Source organism: Chlamydotis macqueenii, chromosome 12 (assembly GCF_036417535.1).
Source record: "Chlamydotis macqueenii isolate bChlMac1 chromosome 12, bChlMac1.mat, whole genome shotgun sequence".
Classification (NCBI taxonomy): domain Eukaryota; kingdom Metazoa; phylum Chordata; class Aves; order Otidiformes; family Otididae; genus Chlamydotis; species Chlamydotis macqueenii.
The window spans coordinates 6,838,974-6,865,754 of record NC_141567.1 but is presented as its reverse complement, the minus strand read 5'-3'; the positions used below and the strand labels follow the sequence as shown (position 1 = coordinate 6,865,754).

Here is a 26,781-nt window from a genome sequence, read left to right as displayed (position 1 = left end):
TGGTGGCCTTGGAAGATGTGCCCTCGACAACAGCAACAGTGCTGGCTCCGATTGGGAAGCGAAAGGGCTGATCCAGGGAGATGGGCACGGTGCTGCCCCAACCTGCCGGGGCAGCAGCGATGGTGTGGGGTGGGAGAGCAGGCCAGGAGCAGGATGGAAAATGAGCCAGGAAGGCAGCATGTGGCAAAGGTGCTCGGTGTGTGGGTGGTGGGACCAAAACGGTCCTTCTGAAGCGGCGAGTGATGCCAGGTAACCTCATTAGGAGGAGTCTCTGCACCAGCCCAGGGATGGTCATCGCTCTCGGGGGTGACACCACGAGGCGGAAATGCTGTTGGCCAGGCGGTCAGCAGCTTCATCGCCCTCATCCCGGTGACTCCGCTGGCCACACTGTTGACCCTTCTGAGGTTCCTTGTTTGCACTGCATTTGATAGATCCAGCTGGCTGCTCGTGCACTGGGTCAGCTCTTTCCAAACTTAACTGCTGGACTCTTTCTTATTGCTACTGCAAATAAAGTCCTTATCATTGCATACCGAAATCCAGTGGGAATATCACAAACAAGCACAAAAAAAAACCCCAGGCTGGCCATCTGTATGCTGAGCATGCCGTCCCTCCCTGTCCAGCACTCTCCACGGGCAGGCCTGCTGTTAAAAGCACTTATTGTCATCGCCGCAACACAGTTTTGAAGAGCTCTCTCAAGGCCTCCCTTGGTCAAACAGCATCGCAGTGGATTCCAGGTATCATCCGTGTGTCTGAGGCTCCAAACCGAAGGATGGTTCTTCAACCGTGACCCATCACCTCCCAGCCCAGGCTCTACCGGCATCCTCAGGAATATAATTCGGCTCTCAGCCAGCGGCTATGACAGGGGACGTTTCCCCTGTGAAGGTTAAGCATAAGGCATCTCCAGCACCTTTTCAGACACCCAGAAGCATACTCGACTGTCAACCAGCAGCTGCTCGGCTGGTAATTAGACTTCTCCTTCTTACTGCTGCCTGGATTTCCACAGTGAAGCTTTATGAGTCAGGGGAGGAAAGAGCCGGCCAAGCTCTGAAACCACTGTTGGCTTTTCAATATTTGGCATCTGGATGTTGTCATCAGGGGACTATGTCCCTGTGAAGGTCCTGGGATGGCTTCATTGCTGGTGAGTGCCTCTGATGGTGGGCAAATAGCTCAGGCTGGTTGTGGGGTGCAGCTCTCATCCAGGCGCTCCCAGCCCTCTTTGTGTAGGCACCAGATGTTCTTTTGAGGATGCTCATACAGAAGAACCACGCTAGGAGGATGCCCAGGAGAGATCCTCAGCATCCATGTTAACAGGAGAAGAAACCACAGGAGACCTTGGGTATTCCAAGGGGCTGCGCAGAGCGGTGGGAAAAGCAGCCAAGAGATGGGTGTGGGAGGATGAGCCTGAGGACCCACAGCCCCTCAGACATGCTGTCTTTTCATATTGCACCATTCCCTTTTCCCAAGGTTTGTGGCATCCAAGATGCTGCAGGAGCCATTGGGATTTCTGCCTTTTGGGAGGCGAATGCTCAGGGTGACAGGGTCTGCTGCAAGACTGATGCTTTGCTGTTTGCACTCCTCGATAGCTCTGCTCTGTTGGCCGAAAAAATTATCTCAGGAAAAATGTATAGTGTGGACATGTTTTTTTAAGCAGTGAGGCTTTTGTCTCAGCTCCTTTCTAGGTCTTTTCTGGGCTCCTGGGGATTTTTCCTTCTTCCTTCCAGACGGGGGAAGCTAAATACACAAATACACCGCTCCACCCCCAACCCCAAGCCCCTCACTGGATCCTTTTTGCTTGCTTCAATGTCTTTTTCTTTGCTGGCTGTTTCATTAACACAGCCAAAGAAGCTGAACCGATGCCAGGAATAAACTTCTAATGGAAGATCTGAGATGAAGGAAGGAGTAAGGTCCTGCCAGCACGCAGGATGGGAGAGGTGAAGTGTGTGACACTGGAGCCCTGCACGCGCGTGAGTGTTTTGTCTTTAGAGCGGCGATAAAAATGAGAACATCACGGGGTGATCGAGTCAGGCCGTGCTGATGTTACAGTGAATGCATGTGGATGTGAGACCTGATGCTCTACAGGTGCAAGAGAGACTTTTCTGGCTCAGAGAAAGAGCGTGCTGGCCTGGGGGCAGAGCCTGAAAGTCCTGTACAATGGCTTCCTGGTGGGCAGCAGGAATCTGCTCTGAGCATCCTCCTGCCTCTTACGGGTCCTTTACAGCAGGTAGCTCAAGGCAGGGACAGGGATTTGGGTTTGGTGCTCCGGTTACCCCAGCGCAGAGTAATGCCCAAGCAGCATCCTGGTGGCAGGCTGCCATGAGCATCCCTCCCGTTGCCTCATGTCCTTTAGCCGTCAGAGCTGCACCGTTCCTGCTGATTCTCCACCAGCTTTGTCACATCAGCGTTTCAGCCTAATTGGCTTATTCCCTATTAAGCAATAGGTATCTCTGTTTTGCAGACTCATGTGTCTTGATTCCCGCGTCCTCAGTGTAGGCTTGCAGTGATCGCACGCCGTGATTTGCAGCCAGGCAGAAATCTCAGGGCCAAACCCCGCTGTCATTTATGCGGGAGCTGCCGTGGAGCCACGGTTCCCACTCACAGGTGGGGATGCTGAGCGCCTTCTTGTTGTGGTCCCTAGGATGGGTGACGTGATGGAGGCAGGACTGGGGCATGGCAAAAAGGTACCAAATTAGTAAGGCTGGATTGCATGAGACTGGCAGATCTGCCGTTCCCCGTGGCAAGCAATAGCAAGTGCCATGAGCGTCAGCGAGGCCATTGACTGGTTCTTTTACACCCAGTCTCCTTGGCTTGCTGGAAGATGCCGCACCGCCAGCCAGGCTGCACAAGCACTGCCCCCGCAGCTCGCGTACTGGAGCTGCATCAGGACCCCGGCAGGACAAGGTGGTATTCCTGAAAGCCATGATATGGGCACGCTTGCCCAAAAGTGGTCGTATGACTCGATAGAAAGAATGAAACTTGGAGCAGTAAAAATAGCACCTGATATTTAGGAAGTTTTTGACACTCAGGCTGCCAAGCTGTGACAATATGAACAAGTGAGATTTTAAACACATCGAAATGCGATTTCAAACGTCTCATCAAGATGTATTGCAGGATCTTTCATCCTGGCAGACAAATGCTTTAGAAATGTCTTCCAAATTAATCCCTACAGAGGGAACCTTGCTCGCCAAGAAAGTGCAGGTACACAGGGCTACCCAACAGCCACCGCTTCTCGTAATCACAATCTCCTCCGCGCTGCAGGATGAAAGAAGCGACTGGTGAAATGTCACAGGGAACGATCTGCAAGTGTCGGATGTCCTGGCTCCTCCCGGTGTGTTATGAAATGTGATACAGGGAGGCGAGATGAGAACCCAGCCTGCGAGAGCTGCGTTTCAGGATAGGGGAAGACAATAGGTGTTGGGAAGAGTGCGCGATGATGTGTTCAAGAACCTGATCTCCAGGGCCAAAAATACATCTCAGATCCCATCGCTTCTCGCCTGGCATTTTTTTTTTCCTAATTTGCAAGTTGGTTTACATGTGTGGCAAACCAGCAATGAAGCCTTTCCTCTCTGAATTTTGTCTCTTCTGTGATAGAAGAGCATGTTATGGACATGGGTGAGCTTTGACCAAAACCCCGCAGAAGCCACATGAGTGTCTAGTGAGAAGCACACATGGGGACTTGCCAATGAATGTGGACTTCTGCCATCTTCTCAGCAAGAGCCTGATGTGCAGACAGATACAGTCCCTGGGTAACCCATTTCCAGCCTCCAGGCTCGGTTCCTGCTCAGTTTGGGCTCCTGGGACACCTTTACTTCTCCACCCCGTGGGACACGATGGACAGGTTGGCACTTGGAAGCCAATTATTTCCCTTTCATTGACAACCTGCAAATGTGGCGATTCCCCCCAAAGCCCTGAGGTCGCGTTTGCTGCTCTCCCAGTCTCCACACAAACTTTGAATTTCAGGGAAAGGGAGAGGGGGTCGCAATCCGTACTCCAATCCACATTTCACAGCACTGGCCGGAGCGAATCTTGCCTCATCTTTGAGGACTTGGGGAGCACATGGCTTAGCTGGATGACTGCCCTGCTCTTAGTCAGCAAAATTAATTCCCTCGCTTCGCAGGGCAGTCGGTGCATCCAAGTCTGTCTCTAACGAGGCGACATGCGGGTGCCAGCTCGTCCCTGACGTTGCAAGGTCTGGCTCACGCCTGTGGATGCACACAGGGCTGTATATCACTGTAAGCATCAGCAGGAGCAAAATCTGCATCGAGTTTGGGAGAAGGAGGGTCATCCATGTGTTTGTATTTCATTTTCAGTGGCTGAGCAGCATCTCCCTTTCCCCAAGACTCTTAGTTACAGTGGCTGGGTCCATCTGGCCACAAAGCAGCATCTTGCACAGGGGCTGCGAGCATCCTTCTCTGCATCCCCTCCCCACCCCGCTGCCAGTGAGTTGGGAGGGCAGTGATTTTGGGAGGGTGGTCCTTGACCAGACCTGGTATCACACTTGTGTGCTCTTCAGATAGAAAATAGCATTCTGATCTTGAGGACAACATCAGAGCAACCCTTAAAAAGCAAAGCAAATATAGCTGTGATATTTTTTTTAATAGATGTAGACTGCCTGATGGATACAGCCTGCAGCTATTTCAGGAGACCAATGGCTGCATGGGCTTTTCAGGCCAGTGACACCTTTTCAGATCGATTCCTCTGTTGACGTCTCCTGTCCTCCCACCCAGCAAGAACCATACTTGCTCTCAGCAAGTGAACAGCAGTATTTTTGAGAGGACAAGTCTGCTGAAAGCCCATAGTGCCTGTTCCTGTCCTGGCTTGTGGGACTGTCATTTTTGGTGTTACGGGCCAAGCCACTTCACCTCCACTGTCCCAGCATCATAAAATGTGCCTAACACAAAAGCGAGCTGTGAAAACTTAATTAGTAAATGTTAATCATTTGAACTCCTCGGATAAAAATTGTGGCATTCTGAACTCTCTGAGGAATTCAGATTAATAAATTCTGTGTAGCAATCTCCCAAGGGGTTACGGAGGTGTTATTATCTCTCTTTTATGTGGAGGAAGGAGAAGAGGAGAACTTGGGTTGCCCAAGGTCAGGAAGAGGCAGAGGTTTTGTTCCACCAGGAATGGGCTCCACAGGCATGCCTCAATGGGTGATGGGGTATGGCTGAAATTTCTGGCCAGTTCATGCTTCTCGTGCCCGCTTCCCATGTGTATTGTCTGCCACAGATGCTGGGGGGAAGCAGGACTTGGAGGTGCGCATCGTAAAATATCCATGGAAAACACATTTTTGAATTCCTAAGCCTGAGAATACGGATGCGTAAAGCCTGCTCTTAGAGATCCGCTCACCCAAAGAGGCTGTGTGACCTACTTGTTCAGTCAAAGCAGCTTTGATTTCACGTATCGAAATTGCTGGAAGCAAGACCGCACCGTACCTAGCAACAATTAAGAGAATCATTTAAGAAGCGGGTAATGATGGAAAGGGAGGCAAAAACCCTAAACAGCCCGTTCATAGTGGGTGAACAGAAAAGTCTTCGCATACCTGATTTGTCAGAAATTATTCATCCAAGAAAATTTGGACCTGAACCATAAGACAATTTTTCTTTCTTATCCGCTGATATATGAATCAGTGTCACTTTACATCTGAGCACAGAATGCTGTGACCTATATAATATCTTAGATAGTCAAAAAATTCAGCTTGAAAATCTCAGAGCAAAAAATGAGAAAGGATGGCATAAGCCAGTAATACGGCATTATGGCATTAGCACGTACAGCTGCGAGTTATCGCTGGAAAACATCCCAACAGAAGTAAAAAGAAGAGCGTTTTGTAAATAATAGGATTAGGAAGCAGGTTGGTACTTTGTGGAGCTGGCTATACAATCAAACTGATAACAACTAGATTAATAAGGCAATTCAATCTCAACACAGTGTAACACTAGAAAGCTTTTCAAAATCAATGCCTATCTGTGCAATTTTAATCGAGGTTGGTCTTCGTCTTTTGAAGCCAAGAGATTTGAAACTCCAGGTCAGCAAGGTATAATAAAATGGGCTGACTTTTTTTTTTTTTTTTTTAACATGTTTCTCTTAATTAGTGCCTTCCATTTCTTAATGTTTTCCTCTTCCCAGGTGGTGGAGGCGCGGCAGTACCGCGATATTGGCTTGCCGGTGTTGGTAATGAGGTACGGCAGACCTCGGAAAATGCCACACTTGGCTGAACTTGGGGTGTTTTGAGTGGCTGGTTTGCCCGCCCAGGTGGACTGGGCTGAGCAGGTTGGCTGGACAGGGCAGCGCGCCCCATGGCATTGTATTCACCACACACGTTGTCTTCGACTGTACAACAGGAGGTTGTAGGGAAGGTGTCCAGAAGTTGCAGTGTAGGACACAAAGGGCCGAAAGGCTGATGGTTCTGTAGCCTCAGGACCATTTTGGGATTCTCTAACCCAGCTGAGACTTTCAGCCACATATCATATCCCAGCTTCAGGAGATCTCCATGGGTTGGAGAGATAAACCAAGCCTGGTATGGGGAGCAGTGTCTCTGCCAGCATCTCAGGTGTCCACCAAGAGCATCCTGGATGCTGCTGGGCCAGATGCTGCTCGTATGTGACAGCAGAATACTCTGTGCTCTGTTTGCATTACAATATTTTGAGAAGTTTTGCTTTTCACAGTGTGTGCAGGAGAAAGAGTGACCCCTGAAACAACCCTTGAGGGGCTGCTCAGCAAGGGATCTGGGCAGCCAATCTCCTTCCCCACAACCTCTGCACACAGCGAGCTGGGAGATGTGCTCTCAACTTGTCTTCCTCGCGTCCAGCACCTCCAGCCCCAATGCCTGCCTCAGTTTCAGGAGAAGACATGCACAGACCTGTCACTGGGGGCGTGTAAAGCTAGATTGGATAAACGGTTTTGAATAATGTGTTGTGATGCTTCCCATCAGCCCTGCTGTAGATGCAAAACATGGATGAGGTGGGAGCTAACAGGTCTTCTCCACTTCATAATTTCTGGTTTGTTTGGTTGGTTTCTTTTCTTCGCAGAGATTGTGAACCAGTGGTTATTCAGGGAGCAGCATTTCTTTTTCTAAGCCCTTAATCCAGTCCCTGTCTGTTTTACAGCAAGTGTGAAGGAGTGTGAATCCCATTTGGAAGGCTCCTTCAGAGGAGGCATCTCTGAAGCGATACGTGGTTTGCACGCTAATCCAGTCTGCTCCCACACCCGCAGTGAACCCCGTTAAAGCGGAGGCTCGTTAAATGTTAGTGGGCTCTAGGAATAAGCTAGTCCTGCTGTTCCCTTGACGCACCAAAAAAATGCAGCAGCTCACCAACTCTCAGGTTTGTCAAAGGAAAGAGGAGCATGTCAGAGCACGAATTGCTCCGACTTGGCCATAGATGGTCTCCAGCAGGAGGAAAGGGACAACCATCACGGCGTTTCCGAAGGTTCGATGTTACGCCATGCTGAGGGCTGCGCTTAGCCTAACGAAGGGAATTACATAGCGTCGTGCAAGTCTGAAAATCTTTTTTGACGGCACCAAACGTTCACACGCTCTATTGCCTTTTCATTTGTGTCTAATGCAGTTGGAATTTTCCAGGACTGGCAGAAATACACACTCCTGAGATACGTTTTCATTAAGGTGTATATTTCCAGGTAGCAATATTTCTGCTGGAAGATAATTTGGTTCTCTTTATGAGCATGTTCATTTGGACATCTGTGCAATGGAAACAATAAAACAGAGCAATGAGCACGTGGCAGTTAAAATCTGTCTGACTTGGAGCCCAGCTCCCATGGAGCATCACAAAGTGAGCAACTGGTTCTTTGTGACCCCTTTGAAAATAGCAGGCTGAAGCAAGGAGGGGCTCTGCAGCCAACTAGATGCAGATCAACACTTGTATGTATTTATTTTTAACTGAGGATTGACAGGTCATGTGCGTGGGCATTGGTTTCTGGAGGGGCTTGGTCCCACCTATTCTTCATTTATAGCGTCAGTCTAGCTCCTGAGGCTGGAGACTTGGGTTCTCTGTTACCACAGGTCTTGGACAAGGGGCTTCAGGGATCGGAAGGGGCTGGAACAGGGCCCCAGATCTGGCCTGTGAGCTGGGAGAGGCACACTGTGAGGATAAGGTCTCCACAAATCACCTAGGAGGCTAGTGGCTTGGTCTGGATGAAATAGAGATGTTGGGTGGTCTCAACTGAAAGCCCAAGATGAAGACAGTGGTGGGAATCCTGTCCAGGTCATTCAGCTCAGTCCCCACCTGAGAAGGACAGGGGAAGTCCCTTGGCAATCTGGAGATAGAGGAGACCTTCTCTATGCACTGCTAACACCTGACTTGTAAAAAAAAAAAGTGTAGAAATGTATTTAATGCAACTTGTAGTCTGCATGCTGCTTTAATGATGGAGACCAGATGTCTTTGATGGCTGGTTAGATCGCGCAGGTATTATTAATTGGGTTCGTTAGGAGCTTTTTTAGCGGAATGATTTTACGGTCGCAGTAGGGCAGGGATGACGATGGATGTGAAAAACCCTTCACAGGCATCGGGACATCTCCCTTCTGGATGGGGTGGGATGCGAACAGTGTAGCCGTGTCTCCATTCGGGCCCCTTCAGAGCAGGATCTCTTGACTGTTGAACAATGCTTGGCGAAGAGGAGCTGGGTTTATAAATAATGCATTTCCTTTGTCTTGCAGGAGTTCTGGAGGCAGAGGTACAATCAGATCAGCTGTGAACAGCTTACATAGCAAATCTAATAGGTTTGTAAATTAGATTTTGTGTTCATTTGTTTTTGCTGTAAGGCAGCTATTAATCTGCTTCTCCTCTTTGCTGGATAGTGCTGTTCTTATTTAGCAAATGTATCTGTTTCTTTTCACTTCTGCTTTGCATTTTCTTAATCGTTTCTCCCCCTCCTTCCTCCAGCTCAGCGCAATAATCATTTGCAAATAACCAAGGATCTGCAAGTTGTGGTGATTGAGAGAATGAGAAAGAGAGAGTTACTTATTGTGAAAATAAGTCAGTGATAGAGTTGCCATTTTCGTCGTTTTACTACGTGCTATTAGAAGAGCAATCACCCTCTTTGACATCAGAACTTCATTCCGTTTTATCGTAACGCACTTCAGTAACGTCGCTCCATCGCAGAGTCATTTCGTGGCATCGCAGCTTCATTCAGTGTCTCTCTGTCTTATTTTAATGATAATTTCATGTCAGCCCAGCATTACCAAGTGATGCTGTGGCAAAGCTTAGTGACACCACGCAAGAAAGGAAAGGTGATGTCATTCTGGGGTGATGTCATCATGACATTGTCCATGAGCCTGGTCCACCAGCTCTGCCCCATCTCTCTCTCTGTTCTCCCTCTTTGGGCTTTACATGCTTTTTATAAATGTATTTATTTACAAACCATTTTCTAGCTGGAAAAAGCCTTTTGCACCAGAGAGGGAAATCCCCTTTAGCTGGCAGCGAGTGTTTTGCCTGTGTATTTTTCAGAGCGCTCTGAAGTGTGAAGGTTTTTTCGGGGTTGCAGGCACACACGCAGCTTCTTGATGAGATGCTTGGATATTCTCTTTGGAGGGCGGCTGGCTGGAATCAAATATTCAGAGGCTCCCTTAATTCAAGCCATTTGATGTAAATGGCAATGGAGTGCTGGGGCTGATTTGCTGATGAGCAGGGGTTAAAAGCTGGGGTCTCCCAGTGATCACCTCCAAACCGCAGCATCCGGCTGTTGCCTGTCCCCCTGCTCATTTCTGGGTCTTGGGGCAGGGGATACGGATGCTGAAATCCTCGTGCACTCTTCTAACGGAGGGAAAAGTTACCAGTGAGCCAGCTTCCCCCTGTTCCGTATGGGATGCTCGTAGACCCATCTCACCAGCAGCACCCAGCATCCCAGCTAAATTGATTTCTCCTTTGAGTGAGGAGAAGGATGCCCAGCTCTGGAGGATTTTAACCCACTTTGGGGTGCTCCTGTGCGACCCCAAGGCAGCGGGGAAATGTCTGGGTGAATTCTGGGGGCTTCCCTGGGTTCTGGAGTGTCTTGTCTTGTGAGTGTGCATCTGCCAGCCTGTCTTCGTAGAGCCTGCTTGTGTTTCTGTGTGCATGCCTTTCTACGGCGAGATGCGTAGGGCTGTGTTTTCTGTCGAGCTGTGCCTGGCTGTAAGTCTGTGTTCGTGTAAGCAAGCAGGTATTTAAGGATTTGTGTCTGCTTGACTGTAGCAGAATACAAACAGGCTTTCAGTTCTTGTTTAGCTAATAACTACAATTTTGCTTTTCTGATGAAGTTTGAGTTCCAACAGCCAGAGTCAGACAGTGATTAGAAGTGCCATTGGGATGCTAACGGCTCCTGTCTCTCTCCCTCTCCCTGTCTTCCTTTTCTCTAGACCTGAAGTAGTAATAAATGACTCTTCGTCTCCAGCTGTTGTTGACAGAAGTAATGAAAGCATTAAGCACAACATTAAACCAGCCTCATCCAAATGGAGACACAACCAGACGCTGTCTTTGAAGATCAGGTACTGGTAATTACCTATAGGACAAGAGACAGATTTGGTCCTCTCCAGTGCAAGCTGGCAAATTGCCTCTGTATATCATCTAAAGAAGTCGAGGAAGAAATAAAAGGCTTATCTCCTGCTGAGCTAGGCTTCATATCTGTAAGCGATCGCTTGGAAATGAATTCCCGGCTGAACCAGCTGGCCTTGCGACGACCGACGAAACGAGGAGCACTTGAGCCCCGATTTTTCGGGCCAAGTGGGATTAGTGGGCGCTGGGGATGGGTTGTGGAGGGGGGATGGAGACCGTCCACCCAGGGTAAATACAGGTATCTCCCACTAATGGTGGGCTGGCCATGCTAGCCTGCCCTGAGAAGGGACGGGTGGAGAAGGAGCAAGTGTTAAGATGGAGAAATCCTTTTGTAAGATGTTCCTGGAGAGCTTGGACTGGCCATGGAGCGAGGGCAGGCAGGAGGCAAGAGTTCTTCTTATGTGTGACCCACGTTATCTCTGTACCTCACCTGATGGGGCTGTTTTCTTCCTGGTCCTCAGGAAACAGATCTTGAAATTCCTGGATGCAGAGAAGGACATTTCGGTGCTGAAGGGGACGCTGAAGCCGGGGGACATCATCCACTACGTCTTTGACAGGGACAGCACCATGAACGTCTCGCAGAACCTGTACGCGCTGCTGCCCCGCACCTCGCCCCTCAAGGGCAAGCAGTTCCCCACCTGCGCCATCGTGGGCAACTCGGGGGTCCTGCTCAGCAGCGGCTGTGGCCCCGAGATCGACGCCCACAGCTTCGTGATAAGGTAGGGACCTGCGCCCTGCCGCACAGTGGGAATGGGGGGTGTCCGGGGCTTTCAGAGCAGCGGAAAGGGACTGGAGTCTGGCTGCACGTGGTGCAGCGCAGCCTTGCAGCCCCGCGTGTGTGCGGGGAGCTCACCGGTGCGAATGTCCTGCTGCAAACTCTTCCACCAGCCACCAAGCGCTCTCTCAGTGTCCTTACAAACACTTGTGCATGTCTTTTCTGATGCTCCCCATTACCGCTCCAGCCCCAGCGCCAATGTCCCTGCAGATGCTCTGCCCCATGGACCTGCGGCGGCAGATGCTGACCCCCACTGGGACACACACCAAGTGCGCTACAGAAGATGCTTGACGTGGAGAGGAGGAGCGTGCCTGCCCTCTCATCCCCAGCACCCGTGTACATCTGTTAGCTGAGGGGCTGTAGGAGCCCACTGATGATTTATCTGTGTGCAGACGTTTGCTTTCTGGTGAGTCTATTATGAAGACAGCCCAATCCATCAGCGGCTCACAGAGGCGGTCCCCGGCATGACGTGGGAGCGAGGAAAATGTCACCTCTGCCCCCCGCTCCAGCCTGCCTGGCTGCTAGCAGCTCCCTCCTGTCCGCGGGCGACGGGGCGTTATCATCGGCATCCTTAGGTGTAACCAGAGCGAGCAAAGGGGAAAACTGCTTATTGCAGTTCTGGCGAAGTTTAGGCGGTTCTGCCTGCTGTGTCAGGCAGCAAAGTTGCAAGAGAAAAGCTTTTCTGGGTGTAAGGATTGGGATTTTGAGCGGCTTCTCCCCAGCATTCTGTGTTAGCGCAGGTCTGGCGTGGACGTGCTCCTCCCACCGCAGGTTGTCTGAGCCAGCACTTCAACCTGCATCTTCCTGAGGAGGGTTTGCTCGTCCAGGCACTCTTCTCAGTGCGGTTGGCAGTGACCGGCGATGGGCTCTCTGTCCAGGATACAGCTTTGCTCTTCAGATCCAATGTTTGTTTTCAGCGATTTTACTCCTGCAATGAGTGGATCAGAAGGGCCTTGTGTGCCAGTAACTGGATTTTCTTTACACCGTTCCCTTAGCTTCCCCATCTGTAAGGCAGGGAAAACAGCAGTAATGGCTGATTATTGAGGCAGATGGTTAGGATGCCATTCCTGCTCGTTAAATACTGTAACTTCACTGTAAAACACCCCAGGAGAGCACACCCTGTGTGAACACACAGGTACCCTCTGGTTTTCGCCGCGCTGGGGGAGCATCTCTGCATCCCCCCATCAGCTGGTCCCTGGTGCCATTTACCAGTACCCTCAAGGAAACCACCGTATGACGAGGGTGATTCCTTGGCAGGTTATCCCAGAGCCCCTCAGCCCTCATCCCTGGCGTGACACAGGAGCTGGTGGCATGGGAGCTCCCGGGGGAGCACGTGTGCCCGTATCCACATGCCCAGCCAAGAGCAAGCACCAGTTAATACTGGTTAATACAGTTAATACAGAGAGAGATGGGTTTTTGAAGGTCACAGCCTCCAGACATCAAGACTCTGTGTAGACCACATCCTGGCATCCACCTCCCGCTCGTGTCATTATTGCTGCTGGTGCCACCGGGTCTGCTGTTAGCAGAGCCTCCCCAGGAGGAGAAAAGGGACAATATTACCCCAGCAGGGCTAGAATTAAGAGGCGAGCGCTTTTCTTGTGTGGGAAAGGCCGTTTCATTTCAAATCTGCCGTGGCAGCAGAGACGGGAGGTTTGTTGCTATGTGTTATTTTTGAACCACACCAGAAGAGAAATGGATCTGTACAAACCCACCCACCAGACACCAAAGTTATGTCTGCTATTAGCATGGCCCTGGAGGAATACATGCACGCATGCCAGGATCTTGAGGCATGATGACGTGATATTAAGACGGCTCATCGTTACCAGGTCAGAGCCTCTCGAATTTATTGCAGAGACTCATTCTCCCTCCTCCTCCCAAAAGGAGGGCACATCTGTTGCCAGCCCCGGCTTTTGGCACCGAACACGTCTTGTGTTTGACGCTGCCATCTCTCACACTGTTTGGCGTTTCCCTTTGCAGGTGCAATCTGGCCCCTGTGCAAGAGTACTCGCAGGACGTGGGCATGAAGACGGACCTGGTGACTATGAACCCCTCGGTCATCCAACGGGCCTTCGAGGACCTGGTGAATGAGACTTGGAGGGAGAAGCTGCTCCAACGCCTCCACAGCCTCAACGGCAGCATCCTCTGGATCCCGGCGTTCATGGCCAAAGGGGGCAAGGAGCGAGTGGAGTGGGTGAACGAGCTCATCCTGAAGCATCACATCAATGTCAGGACTGCCTACCCCTCGCTGCGCCTGCTGCATGCTGTCCGAGGGTGAGCGCGTTTCTGGTGTGTTCGGAGCCGGGATTTCATGAGGTTCCTCAGCTGGAGAGCGATCAATGGGTTTGTGCTGGAGGAAAACAGCCCAAGATGTTTCTTTCTGCAGACTGTGAGGAGGGCTCCACGGGTGGTAGCTGTCCCTAGATGAGAACTGGAGACCACCTCGCAAGCAGGGGCTCCCTGCTCTGCTCTTTGAGTGTGGGGTCTTTTAGCCATGCAATACCCTGAGCGCTAAGTCCTCCAGCACTTTGCTGGCTGCAAGCCTGGGTGTCACCCTCATAACTCCCCAACCTACAGTTAGGGCTCTCCTTGGAGAAATGTGATTTGCTGAGCTAGTGACAAAGTTTGTCACCTTCTGCTTGAGTGACGTGCAAATCTCACACAACTCCTCAGGTCAGGGAGCTCATGGCAGCCTGGACAGGCTCGGTGGTGGCAGAGGGCCAAGGCTGTTCATGAGTAGCCTGGATGCTCCTGTAACGATACTAGTTGCACTGCTCATCTCAAATGACCAGCCCAAGGAAGGAACTGATGTGATCTGGTCCTGCTGGTCAGATAAACAGGGCAGGGTGGTGGTGAATGGATTTATTGGGAGGGAAGGAAAGGGTCTCTTAGCTCCCTTGTTGCAACTTCAGGTGTGTGGGAGACACAGATGTGGTGGGGATGGAGAGGTTATAAAAGAAAGAGAGCTCCAGGGGTGAGACTTCCATGTAAATAGGTTGGGGATGGGGTGAGCTCTTGCTTTCTTGCTTTATTTCTCTGGGGAGTCATGATTCATTAGACATTTAGGGAGTCTAGGCAGGCAATGGCTTATGCTGGAGATGGCTTGGTGGCAGTAGTCGTCATCTCTGGTTGGTTGGTCCATGCTGGGTGTTACCTCTGCCCAAAGCGCCTGTGTTTGAGGCTTCCCTGGGCCAGAGAGGCATCTTACAGAAAAAGCTGGCTTGGAGGGAAGGAAAGGGAAGGAAACAATACCACAACTCACAGAAAGAGAGCGGGGGAAAGGAAAAAAAAAACCCACAACCCAAATTCTGAGCTATTTCTAGCTGTAATTGACTTACTTTCATCTGTCAAAATAGAATTAAGCTCCTGTAATAAGCCCTTTAAATCAACAGGCTGCTAATCCTGTGCTGGCAACCATTCCTGTTGCCAGAAACTTCCCGTAGGAAGCTTTGCAGAGAGATTGGCAACGACTGGGTATCGCTGTCCTGCAGGAGAAGAGAAGGATGCCTCCGTAAGCTCTGCTGCTGAGATTGTCTTCCAACTCATGGCACCTTCCTGGCCCTCCTGTGCTGCAGCCCTGCGGTCCAGCTGGGCTGGGTGGCACTCTGATTGTCCCCGTGCATCTCCCACAGAGTAGTGCTGGATCCACCACCGCTGGCTGGCGGGTCCTGCCTGGCTGGAGGGGACACAGGGATTTTGGGACAAGCCGAAGGGTTCAGCACTGTCTCTCGGTGCATGGGAGTGATGCTTCCTTTTGCAGGTGTTGGTGTCCTCATGGGTTTTAATAGGGTCTCATGCAAGGAACACAGGTTTGGGCTTCTGAAAACCTACTGGGGCTTAGAGGGATGCGACCAGTCACACCAACAAGCGAGTGAAGTAGTCGGTGTTGGTGGGCATCTGGGATGGACTGGGTACAAGCATGTGGTCGGACGTTGGCTGATGCTGATGCCAGGCTCGAAGTACCCAGTCTGAGCTACAGCCAAGCCATTGATCTGATCCTTTGGGCTGGTCACGGAGCTGTGGGACAGTAGGGAAGGGTGGGTCACGGCTGCACCGAGGCAGCGCTAATTCAATCATAACCGCAGGAGCCAGCACTAATCCTTGTCAGGGGTTGCCCTCTAAGCTGAGGGAGCTGCTGCTTGACCTCTCCTTCTGCTCTCACACTTATCGGCAGGAAAACAAGGATGCCTACTAAATAACAATTAATATCATTTAAACTGCAGCCCCCTCAGAAAGCCAAAACTGATGGGAGCACTTCAACACCTACCTAGGGTGTTGTGGCCCGGCCAAGGAGCGGTGCTGGGAGAGAGACCACCCAGGGCTGGGGGGCAAAGGGCTGTGCTTGTGCTGGGGGAAGGATGGAGTCAATATTAACCCTTTCCTTGGCGCTGCCTCCTCAGGTTTGGACTGGGATGGATTTAAGAGTGATTCAGGCAGGACTGAGTGATCTGTCCACAGCTGAGGGGTCTGCTGATGCTCTTGGTGCTATATGAAGTTTCTCAGGTACCTATAGAGTCATCTTGACCATCTGTTCAGGGTAATTGATACGATGTAGTTTGGGATAAAGGAGGAGTCTTTCCTCAGGTCAAACTGACCAGAATCACTAGGAGTTTACTTATTCATTTTCTGTGATACTGTCCGATTCCTACGATCATCCTTTATTTTTGCTTATGAGCTCCTTGCTGTTAGAGGGATGTGGTCTCCAACAACCTCCTCTGTCTCTCCGTCTCTCTCTGCAGAACATGCCAGTTTGTAGCATTACACTTTTCTTTGACAGATCTGAGATTTGTGAAATGAATACATTTTGTGGCATGTAGCATCACCGGAGAACAGATAACCCACAGAGCCCCACAGAGCATCCCTCTGTGCTGCAGTGGGGTGCAGTTGCAGAGATGTCCCATCTTCTCCTTTGCTGGATAAAGCTACCCTTTATAATCTGTCCTAAGTTGATTGGGAAATCACAAAGAAATGGGGGAAGTCTTTCAGCCAAGACACTCATTTATACTTTTTTTTTTTTTTCAAGGAATAGCACTTTCTACAAAGGCTAGCATCTCAGCCAACTTCAATTTGTCTACAAAAGCTTTGCCTTTTCTCTTCTTCCTTCGCTACCAGTGAAATAGATTTGTGAGTTCTTGACTCCTCCTTGAACCATCGCATTTATTGTCCTGCTCTGCTTTCCCCTAGACCAGAATGCATTTCAGTGGCAATTGAGCACTTTTTTTCCTATAATTTTCAGTGCATTTGGGGCATTTGTAGAGTGTGCATTGCTGAGATAAGTAAAAAACACTTGGTTTTGTTGTCCTTAACAGCATCATTTGAGACATCACCTTCCTAGCTGTGAGGGTGCTCTAAAGGTTTTCCGATAGCTTTTTGTGTTCAGGATTCTGGATAATCTGTGCAACAGGACAGAGGGGAGGTCTTCTTACACGGTTACCCTCACCATCTTCACACCAGGAGGGGACAGAGCCATCAGCACTTGGATGGAGGAGCTCAGAAGGAAGCCAAGTCACTACCTAAGGCTGAGGAGGAACGCTGTGCCACGGCAGGGAGCCAACTCATGGGGACGGGGACGGTGCCATGCGTTTCAGGGGGTGCGTGACTCACTTTGGAGCAATTCTATAAAACGTCTCCTGAGCAATTCATCTGGCAAGTGCAGTGCTCGTCTCCTGGCTGGGAAGCAAGCAAGCCCCTTATAAGTAAGTTGTTTGTTAGTGTCTTAAAAAAGCCTTGTAATCCCTATTGCCAAGCAGCTGTTGCCAGAAAAATAACATGAGATGCAGGAAGCAAGGGAAAATAATTGTGTCTTGAGGTTTGACTATCACTCCTTGATGAGAATTCATGGACACATTTCAGTTTGCCTTGTCTAATGTAGTCCAGCATTTCTCACTGTATCCATCGCCAGGGTCTCTTGGCAGTAACCAGTTATAATCCCATAAGATTTTGTTAAGAGCTTCTTGAAAAAAAAAAAAAAACAACCAAACAATAGATCTTCCAGCTCCTTGGCTAGATCTCCCATTAGGTTTTACATCCAAATAGCCGTGACAGTTCGCATGTGCTCTTCATGACAGCAATCGCCTTGGTCAGGGTCCATAGCTTGCGTAGTGCAGCTCTGCCACATGTCCTCAGAAGAGCAACCTGGAGGGGCATAAGGTGGATTCATCTTTGCTTCAGATGTCACTCTGAGTCCTCACACCCAAACATCTAAGCTTTTGCGGATCTTTTCAGGGCAATGCTGCTCAGACGCTGCCTTTCCCATCCATGAGCCATGGTGGAAACACTCCCCTGATCCCTCCTCACCCTTGCGTGACGTGGGGGCTTACAAACACCCCATAAGGCCACATGTGGATTAGATCAGTGGGTATCCCACAAATAAACCCTTGCGTGAGCAATTATTCTCACCCCTTCTGCACTTGAGGCGCATTGTACCCAAGCTGTTGTGTGTCTGCACTGGGACCCCAAGACAGTTCATTTGTTCTGGTTAATTGGAAAGATTTAGTCTTTTCTTTGTCAAAAGGAGAGTGGCATAGGAAGGAAGGGGGAAAGTAATAGGGTAATCCTCTTCCCAGTTACTTTGCTCCTCTTCTGTCTGTTTGGAAATGCTTTAACTTGTGGGTGTTGACTACTATGTGCATCGGTGCGAAGCTCAAGACCTGGAGGAGAAAACAGTTATTTATCCATCCATGACTCAGCATTTATTTGCTTGTGTCAAATCACCAGAACTAGACCCAAGCCACCCAGTACAGATCCAGTCTGGATATAGAGGCTTGATTTGGTGTTTGGGCTTTGCCCAGCGTGGGGATAAAGCCCAACTCTGACTCCAGATCCAGCTTTTGGAGACAGCGTTAGCATGAATCGGGATGGGGACCTGCCCGTTCCTACCCGTCCGCCACAGATCTCGTCACTGTACATGGCTCTCAACTCTTTTGGTGGAAGTGACAGAGGAGACATGGACAGAAAAGGGCTGGGAGAAGCTGTCTGGGGGACAGCGGTTGCTCCCTGGGCTCCGGCACGTCATCTCCATCCACCCAGCAGCCATGCTACCCCTGCACCAGCGGGTCCTGCCCGCGCCTGCACCAGCACGAGTGCGGAGCGCTGTTGGGGCGCTGGCTCTGATTATCTGTACCTGGTTTTTCATGAGTATTAATGGGAGCGGGATGTGTGTGGCAGACTGACAATACGCTGCAGACAGTTAAGGACTAGCACCGCCACAACAGCTTGTGTTTGTGTCACACTCTCTTATAAATAAGCTGTTTTAAAAGGGTCTGAAATTACATTATTTCAGCTATTCTGATTTGTATCACTAAATAATGCAGCTGATGCTGATGAAACTTGATTTCTTCATTGACCTGAGTTTTTTTTATTCATTTCATCAGGGCAATGGATTTTTCTGTTCCTTTTATTCTGCAGGTTAACCCTTACCTGGAGGGCACAGGTTACTTTAGTGTCTCCTCAGACATATCAGGAGGTAATGGGTAAGCACAGAGCAGGACCTTACCCCCTTTCAGCCCAAATCAAAGCCAGAAGCCAGGTTGTGCTCCCTGAGCTCTGTGATGCAGGGGGAGGATGAGTGCTGTCAGCACGGTGGGATGTATGCTCCAGATCTGCCATGTGGAGGCTGCCACCCTTCCTGGCTCGGGTGGGAGCTGCGGCTTCCCAGGGGCAGTCTTGGAGCATTTCGTTTCCTGAAGCATTCCCACTGGGCGTTAAGGTCCAAACACAGCGGTCGCTTCCCCCGTGGCTGCAGTACATCCCCCTCGCTGGAGTCACACAATCAGGCAGCCGGCAGCAGTGCTATGCAGTCCTGCTTAGGAGACTTCCGAAGTATCTTGGAAACCTTTTTGAAAATTTATGTTGCTGAGGAGCAACCAGAACCACCTACCAGCTACGAGGAGCCTCTCTGAGCTGCTCTTCTTGAAGCCTCTGTCCTTTGCTGCCATCAAGTATTAGTTCAGATGGGTGCTAGGGCTCATGTGTAGGCTGCCTCCTTACAAAGGATGGCCTTGAAGATCTGATGGCATTTTCCATCTGTCACCATCACGATCCCAAACAAGAGCTGTCTTGGACAATTTTTGCCTGACAGCATCACAGTTCCTGTTCATAGCTGCATCCCGCTCAGGCACCAGCTTGTCTCTGTAGCTGCTTCCACCCCTGAGGGTTTATTTACAGAAACAACACAGCACCAGCTTTTGAAGGAGGTCCACGCTGTGAGAATGGCTCTGAGAAAGGAGGTATTGGATTTCAAGACTGCTCTTTGCTCTTCTCTTCTAATTGCTGTCTCTTTCCATAAAATGTTGCAGTTAATAGTTATGGTGATTGGTGTAGCCAATTTGAAAAATAATTAGTGCCTGCTTCAAGATTATCTTTCCTCCTAATTAAAATCCCGGACCTCACATATTAAAGGTGCGCTGTTGACACAGCATCCCATGCGCACCCAGACAACCTCATTTGGATTTACAGAATTAATTAGGTTTTATTTCCATCCCCAGCTGTTCTTTCCTGCACCGGGAATGTGGCCGCTGTCTCAGTTGGCCAGTGGGGGGAGAGATAAGAGGGAGATCTTCCTGCATAGCTCCCACACTCCCATCACAAACCAGTCATTAAAAAGCATCCTCGCCAGAGGATTTCCCACCTTCACAGTCCAGGAAATGAATTGCAAGTGTTGTGGCATGCCCTATGTTGTGGTTTGGGCATTATATATTATGTATGTCACCTGTGTGGATGGGCTGGGCCAGCCTGGAGTCCACCACCCCCTCCCACAGCCGCAGCCAGCAGCGAGAATTTATGATGCTGTAGGAATGAGGTTTGTCACCCTTCTCATTTTCGCAGCGCAATGCCTGCAGTAGAGGGAAATACAGATAAAAGAGCCAAGTTTTTGAGTTTTATTATAAGAAACTGAATGGTCATCATTCCCTACCCCGATATTATTGAGTGCTGCGTGTGCCGGGGTGGTTTTGGTAGGGCTGCTTTTGGGCACTGGTTGGGCACGCTTGTTGGCCTTGGTGCGGCTGTTTGTGCGTGCGGGGTCGCAGAGGACGCCGTGCTTCTGTAGGGCACCTCTGTGTCTGACCCAGGTCAGTTTTGTCGTCACTAACGCGCTTGAAACACTGGTGGTCACGTGAATGTCCTGTACCCATGTGCAAGGGTGTCACTTCGTCGTGCTGCCAGGGTGGTTGGAAGTTGATAAGAGTTTTTACAGCCTTTCAGCAAAACCTGAAGTTAATATTTTGGACAGGTAAGGTCACGAGTATCTTTCTGTGTTCCAGCTGGTAGATGGATCAAAGGGGAGCTTTAAGGCTAAAGCAGCTGCAGGACAAACCCAGACAGGTGTCTTCCCCCAAAGCCAGCTGGTTAATGTGGCTTGACAGTTCCTCCCAGGTAGTTTCCCTGCTGCGTGAGGATCCCCTAATTCACAGTGTTAAACAGCTGTGATAATCTCCTGTTTTTCACCGCGTGCCAGGGTTCTAACGTGCTTACCCGAAACCTCATCAAGGAGGCTGGTTTATGGCTGCCGGTGGAAGCAGATTGCCCTGGCACCACGGCGAGCTTTGCTGTGTCCCCGGAGCACAACCCCATGGCCAGGAAAGCCCAGAAAATGCCAATGCTGTGCCTCTGAAATGCTGGTTCTCACCAGTTTTCCTCCAGTTTCTTGCTCCTTTTTTGAGTCAGGAAAGGAGGACCTCCCCAAAACACCGTACTTGTCTTTTGGTGAAGCTACAGGTGGTTGGACACCCCTGAGGTGCGGAGGCCAGGAAACCCTGCCGTGCCCTTCCTGCACACACCAAGGTGGTCACTCTGCTCCCAGAATTCGATTCACCACAAAAGTCAATTTTTTCTCTTATCTGCCTGAGAACAAGCAAGTACATTTTGTGCCTTGGTTGCTAAATTTTAATGGTTTTCGTGAAAAGCTAATTTGCAGGATTAAGGCTCATCTCTCCCAAAGGTTCCCGCTATCTGAGTGCCAGACCCTCAGGAGCCCGGCGGAAAGTGCAAACGAGGAGCAAGATACTTCCCGCGGCTCCGCGTGCGACAACGGGAGCCGGCTCGGGATCCCAAACCTCTGGGATCAGTCACCTGAACTCAGGCCCTTTTAAATATCTATTAAAAATAATCCAAGGGGTTAAACAGGCTGCAACACGGCGGGACGCGCTCCCCGCACCATCCCTGCCTGCTGTGGTGCAGCGCCGGCATCAGACGTGCTGGAGGAGGAGGGAGTGCATGCGGGGGGAGCCATCTACCTCCCCAAACCTTTTGCTTTCTGATTTTTCTCCTCTGACAGTGTTTTTCTGCTGAGCAAACCAGATAAGTTGCCTGTGCAATAAACACTGGGCGCTGGAAACATCTCCTTACAGGATATTGATGCTGCAATAACTTTTATCGGCAGCCCAAAATACAACTGCTGATACCGTTTCTGCTCATGCATCACTACTGGGTGCCTCCTTCCCCTGTTCCTTTTGCTATCCCTCATAAAAACTAACGCACCTTTCAGCAGCGGGCACAGCTGACCTCCACATTGCATATTATTTATTGCACTACGCCGCATTGTGTATCTCATGGACTGATGTTGCAGAGAGCGGTGATGCATTTTGGTCCAGGATCACAGTAACAATCGCTGGGTGTAACGGGAACACAGCAGTGTGTTGTAGCTCTTTCAGCCTTGTGACCCTTTATTCCAAGACAAACATTTTTACAGCCCTTGTTGTGTTTACTGTCAGAGTAAAAAAATCTTCATTCCTCAGTGGAAATCAGCAGCGCGCGTGTGTGTCTGCTTCGAGGGGTTGCTGGAGTCTGCTTGAAATGTGGATGGTTTGGTCTGTGGTATTGATCTCCTAGGTTGATTGGAAGATAATTGTAGGCTGAAGTACTGAAGGCCACCGTTGCAAGCAATTTGTTTTTCATAAAGGATTGCCAAGGCATGAGATGCTTCAATGCCATAGCAACAAGTGTGATGTAACCGCCAGACAGAGAGCAGGAGGATGCTTATTCATGAAGTGATCCCTAGAGAGGCTGTTTCTTGGCATGGAGAACTCTTCTGCTAGTCAGAAATGTCTCACTTTGAATTACCAATATACCTCAGTCAGAAACTGGAGAGAGAAAATGCACAAGACGCAAGCTTGGTGTTGCGAGGGGAATAACACGCTTTCCTCTACTCTCCCTTTGCAGGTACTGGCTGACGAACAAGGTGCACATCAAGCGACCCACCACCGGCCTCCTCATGTATACCTTAGCCACTCGATTCTGCAACCAGATCTATCTCTATGGCTTCTGGCCCTTCCCCCTGGACCAGAACCAGAATCCGGTCAAGTACCACTACTACGACAGCCTGAAGTACGGCTACACCTCGCAGGCCAGCCCGCACACCATGCCCTTGGAGTTCAAAGCCTTAAAGACGCTGCATCAGCAGGGAGCCTTGAAGCTGACAGTGGGGGAGTGCGACGGGGCCACGTAGGGTGGTCCCTGGCCACGTTCCTGCACAGCTACGGGAGGAAGGGGAGGGGGCAGAAAGGATGAGAGGTGCCTGGTGGGGTTGGTTGTCTTTGTTAATGCGCAGAACAGCGACACAAATATATATACGTGGTACCTATATATATTGACCTGAGTATTATAACTGTTTGGTGTTCGCCAAGGAAGGGGCAGGAGAGGTGCGGGAGCATCTGGTGTGACTGGCCTGGGCAAGACCCCCCCCTCGCCGTGGGCTTGCTGGGCTCGGAAGGGCATTCAACCTACACCCGGAAGGTGTGAAGGTGGCCTTGGTTTTTGAGGGTATGTTAGGTGATGGGTAAACGTTAAGCCGTTTGTTGTGACTGGTCCGAGGTTGGTAGTTAGTTTGTTTGGCCAAGGATGCCAGCGCTGGCGCTCTGCAGCAAGGCATGTTCTTGGCCCCGTGCTTGTGGCGGGGAGGGGAAGGGGTAGGGAGCGGGGTGGGCAAGGAAGGTTTGTTGGCGGCTCTCACAGCCGAGGGACTGCCCACGGCACCAAGCAGGACCCGTCTCCGACCCAGCAGGGACCAGTGCCCGGCAGAGTTGCACACAGATCTGTCCGAAATGTGGAGCACCAGGCTGAGCACAGCCTTCGGAGAGATGAGGGAGAAGCCTCCTGGGCTGCAGCTTGGTCTCCAGGAGATGGTGGGGAGCTGTGCTCAGCTGATCCCGGTGACATTTGCTCGGAGAGGAGACGTGAGGGCCTCCGGAGAACGGGCGCATTGGCTTTGAGCCGGGCAGATGGTGAGGAGGATGCTGAGCCTGTATTTTTCTCTTCCTTTCCTAAGGAGCAATTTAGAAAGGAGCAAAGACGCTGGAACGTGGCAGGACGGAGGTTTGCTGCTGCAAAGTGACACCATTAGTATTAAGTGTCTTACTGTGCCACAGTCGAAGACACTCAACATCTGTCAGGGCTCGTGAAAACCACAAGTACATCTAGCTCTTCATTCCCAAATGCTACCTGCTAAGCAGCCTGCCTTCTCTCCCCCTCCAAAAATAGCCGCTGAAATATTGGTGATAGGCCTGAGACCCAGCCAAGCAGAAAGACTGCAGGACTTCAAGGGACTTTGTCAAGTCTAAATAATTTATTTTCACTTTCTCTGCAAAGAGCCAGCACACAGCGCTGTGTTCCCGAAGTCCCGCTCCGTCCTTTCTTTCAAGCTCCGATTAGCTCTTGCTCTGGATGGTTAAATAGACTGTCAGATGGATCTTGATGAGATGCTTGCCTAGTGATGAACATCAAAGAAATGATCTTTTCCCTTTTTTTTTTTTTCAGAGAGAACCCAAAATATAAAGACGTTTTAATAACCACATTTGCTTTTCTCTAAGTTTGGGGTTTTTTCAGGGAAGCAAGTAGATTGGTCTGATTAGCCTGTTTAATTTTCTGCTTCTGTAGCCTTCTCTACTTGTCTCCTAATCAGCGCTCTGTGCCAAAATGCAGGCGAGTCCGGGGTTCAGTGAGTACAGTTGGGGTTTAATTCATGGGAGAGCAAATACCACGACACGGCCAAGCTTCGGACACGCGCTGCGAAGCTTTCGGGGCTGGGTACCATCACCTTTGTGCCTCCTCCTACTGCTGTGCTTTTTAAGTTAAAAAGCGTGCAGTTTGGGGCTGAAAGACTCGACATTGTCTCTTTAAAAACTGAGTGCTTCGAGTGGTAGAGGGAAGAGCTCACTTTCATGTTTTGGGATGTAGATGCTACTGTACCATAGGAGCCTCCAGCTTGCTAATTAGTGTCAGATGAAGATGCCTAAGATTAAGGTATAAGCAACATTACAGTGGATAAATGTGGGCTGATCTGGCACTGAGGGGATGTTTCTTTCCAGCTCCAGAAAATGATTCCTTTTATGTAATTTTTTAAAACCTGGCACTTTTAAAATTATTTTTACTTGAGTTTAATTGCACAATAAAGCTAAACCTGGCTGTGCACCTCAGCTTAAGCTGCTGGGGTTTCCTGAGACAGGAGGAGACAGAGAGTACAACCGCAAGACGGAAGAAGCCTGCGATCCCAAGGAGCTTCCCGTGATTCAGGAGTGGTTGTTAAAGCCGGATAATTCCCCTGTTTGTCCCCGGCACGGAGGAGAGACGGACTAGGGATGAAGCCGCAGGGATGGCTAAAGCCAGCTGCTGTATTGAGAGGTCTGGACCACGGTGCTGATTGCTGTTAGCAAACCTTCTTTTTAAATAAAAATACAAGAAATGAAACAAACGTGTAGGGGTTTTAATATTTTTTTTTAATTTATTTTCATGGACTAGAAGAGTGAGAAGTGGGGCAAAAACCACATAATTCCATGCCAATTAAATGGGGAGACCTGTCTGGGGTGGGTGGTGGTGCTCTGCCAAGGGGACGTGGGAAGCCACCAGCATGTCCTCATTGCATCTACAGAGATTGTTGAGCTGAGTCTTGTTGAGCTAAGCCTAATAGCAGGACAATGGGGCGAGCCAAGGGTGAAAAGGGGTGGGAGAAGGGTTTTTCTGGTGCCCTTGAAGCAGCTTCTGGATCCAAGTACAGGCAAGGCATTCAGGGGGATGAAATTGCTGGTGATGTTTCTATTCCCAGGGTGGGTCCTGCTCACCCCAGTTTTAAAAATACATTAAACCAAGAGTAAGACACTGCAGCTATTGAAATTGATGGCTGAGCTCCCATTCCACCTCGCTGCCAGGCAGGTTGCTCCCTGCTGAGTTCAGATGTACAAAACCATCTAGAGAATTCCCCTTGTTTTAGTGGGCTGCGTCAAGTCCTCCGGTCTGGTTCTCTGAGCAGCTCCTCAGGTTGGAAACACGCTTTTATCATCTCCCTTTCCAGCAAACAGCTGGGACCCAGCTCCACCAAGCCCTAGCCCCTGCAGCTCGGCAAGCTGTAAAGCCCGCGTGCTGAGTTTTGGGTTCACCTTCCGCTCCTCAAAGCAAGCGGCATTGCTTGCAGTAGGTGGATGCTTTTTGGGCTATTTTTGGGGCAGCTGCCAGTCGTCGAGCAGCCGCGAGGCTGCAGCAAGGCAGCTGCCAGATGCTATGGGGCCCTGACGGCCGCACCAGGCTGCCGCCTGATGAATTTCTTCATGCCCAATTAAGGCTCTCCTGTCATCAAGAGGGAAACAAAAAAAAAAAAAAAAGAGCATGGATGCTATTCAGGCAGGGATGCAGGTGCATTTGTTGCACTGTGAATGTACTTTGCTGCTCTGAACAACTGCAGCAGCTCCCTTTGGTCTTCGGTCCTCCATTCCTCTGCTCCCTTCAGCAGTGAGGCCAGCCCAGACTGGTGATACTGGTGGCTCTGGGATGGGGACCTTCCTCCCATGGGTTAGGCGCATTTGTGCCAAAAGGCCTTGGATGGCAACAAGTGACCTGAACTTGTAAAACTGAGGTAAACTTGAGTCTGCACCCATCTAAACCCAGAGTTTGGGGTTGTGTTTCTCAGCCTGGCTTTTTGGGACAATAATCTAATGAGTGCTTCTGGCCAAACTCAACATTCTTTGGCTCTCCGTGCCTTCCCCTTATAACAGCTCGGGGATAAGGGTCTGCACTTGCCCGCGCAGCCAAGCAACAGCCAGAATTGTTTTTCCCTTTAACAGTGGTGCGCTTGGTTACACCCCAGCCTTCAGATCTGCCCCATGCTTCTTCGTGCCTCGGGGCTAGGAGCCAGCCCAGCCACGAAACCTCACCACACCCTCCGGCACCGCGGCGGGCGCGCGCTCACTCCTGTTTCCCCTTGATTACTGCACTGATTTTTTTTTTTTTTTTTTTTTTGGTCCCTGTTGAACAAAGCTCAAGGAGGGAGCCTGTCATTACAGACCCGGCCAGGCTGAACGAGGATCCTTCAGACAAGAAGTTTAATTCATCTCCTGCCACGCTCGTCGCTCTGTGCGTGCGCTGCACAGCCGTGCCGAGGAGGAATGCAGTGGTACAGCGCTTTTGTTCTCCCTGCAAAAGCATATATACATATACAGTCCTGTGGCTGCTTCTCTCCTGGGGCAGAGCTTGCCCACATCT

The 26,781-nt window shown here is 50.2% G+C and overlaps 1 protein-coding gene across 1 annotated transcript in view; it reads left to right on the top strand.

Moving 5' to 3' along the window:
• The window catches only part of ST8SIA2 (ST8 alpha-N-acetyl-neuraminide alpha-2,8-sialyltransferase 2), a 31,103-nt gene extending 6,103 nt beyond the window's left edge, over positions 1 to 25,000 (top strand). Inside the window, exons 2-6 of the mRNA XM_086757181.1 lie at positions 8,669 to 8,731; positions 10,346 to 10,474; positions 11,003 to 11,260; positions 13,294 to 13,587; positions 22,474 to 25,000. Coding sequence (XP_086613307.1) covers positions 8,669 to 8,731; positions 10,346 to 10,474; positions 11,003 to 11,260; positions 13,294 to 13,587; positions 22,474 to 22,759 — 1,030 coding nt within the window. The 3' untranslated portion in view covers positions 22,760 to 25,000. The remainder of the gene's footprint in view (positions 1 to 8,668; positions 8,732 to 10,345; positions 10,475 to 11,002; positions 11,261 to 13,293; positions 13,588 to 22,473) is intronic.
• The last annotated feature ends 1,781 nt before the right edge of the window (positions 25,001 to 26,781 follow it).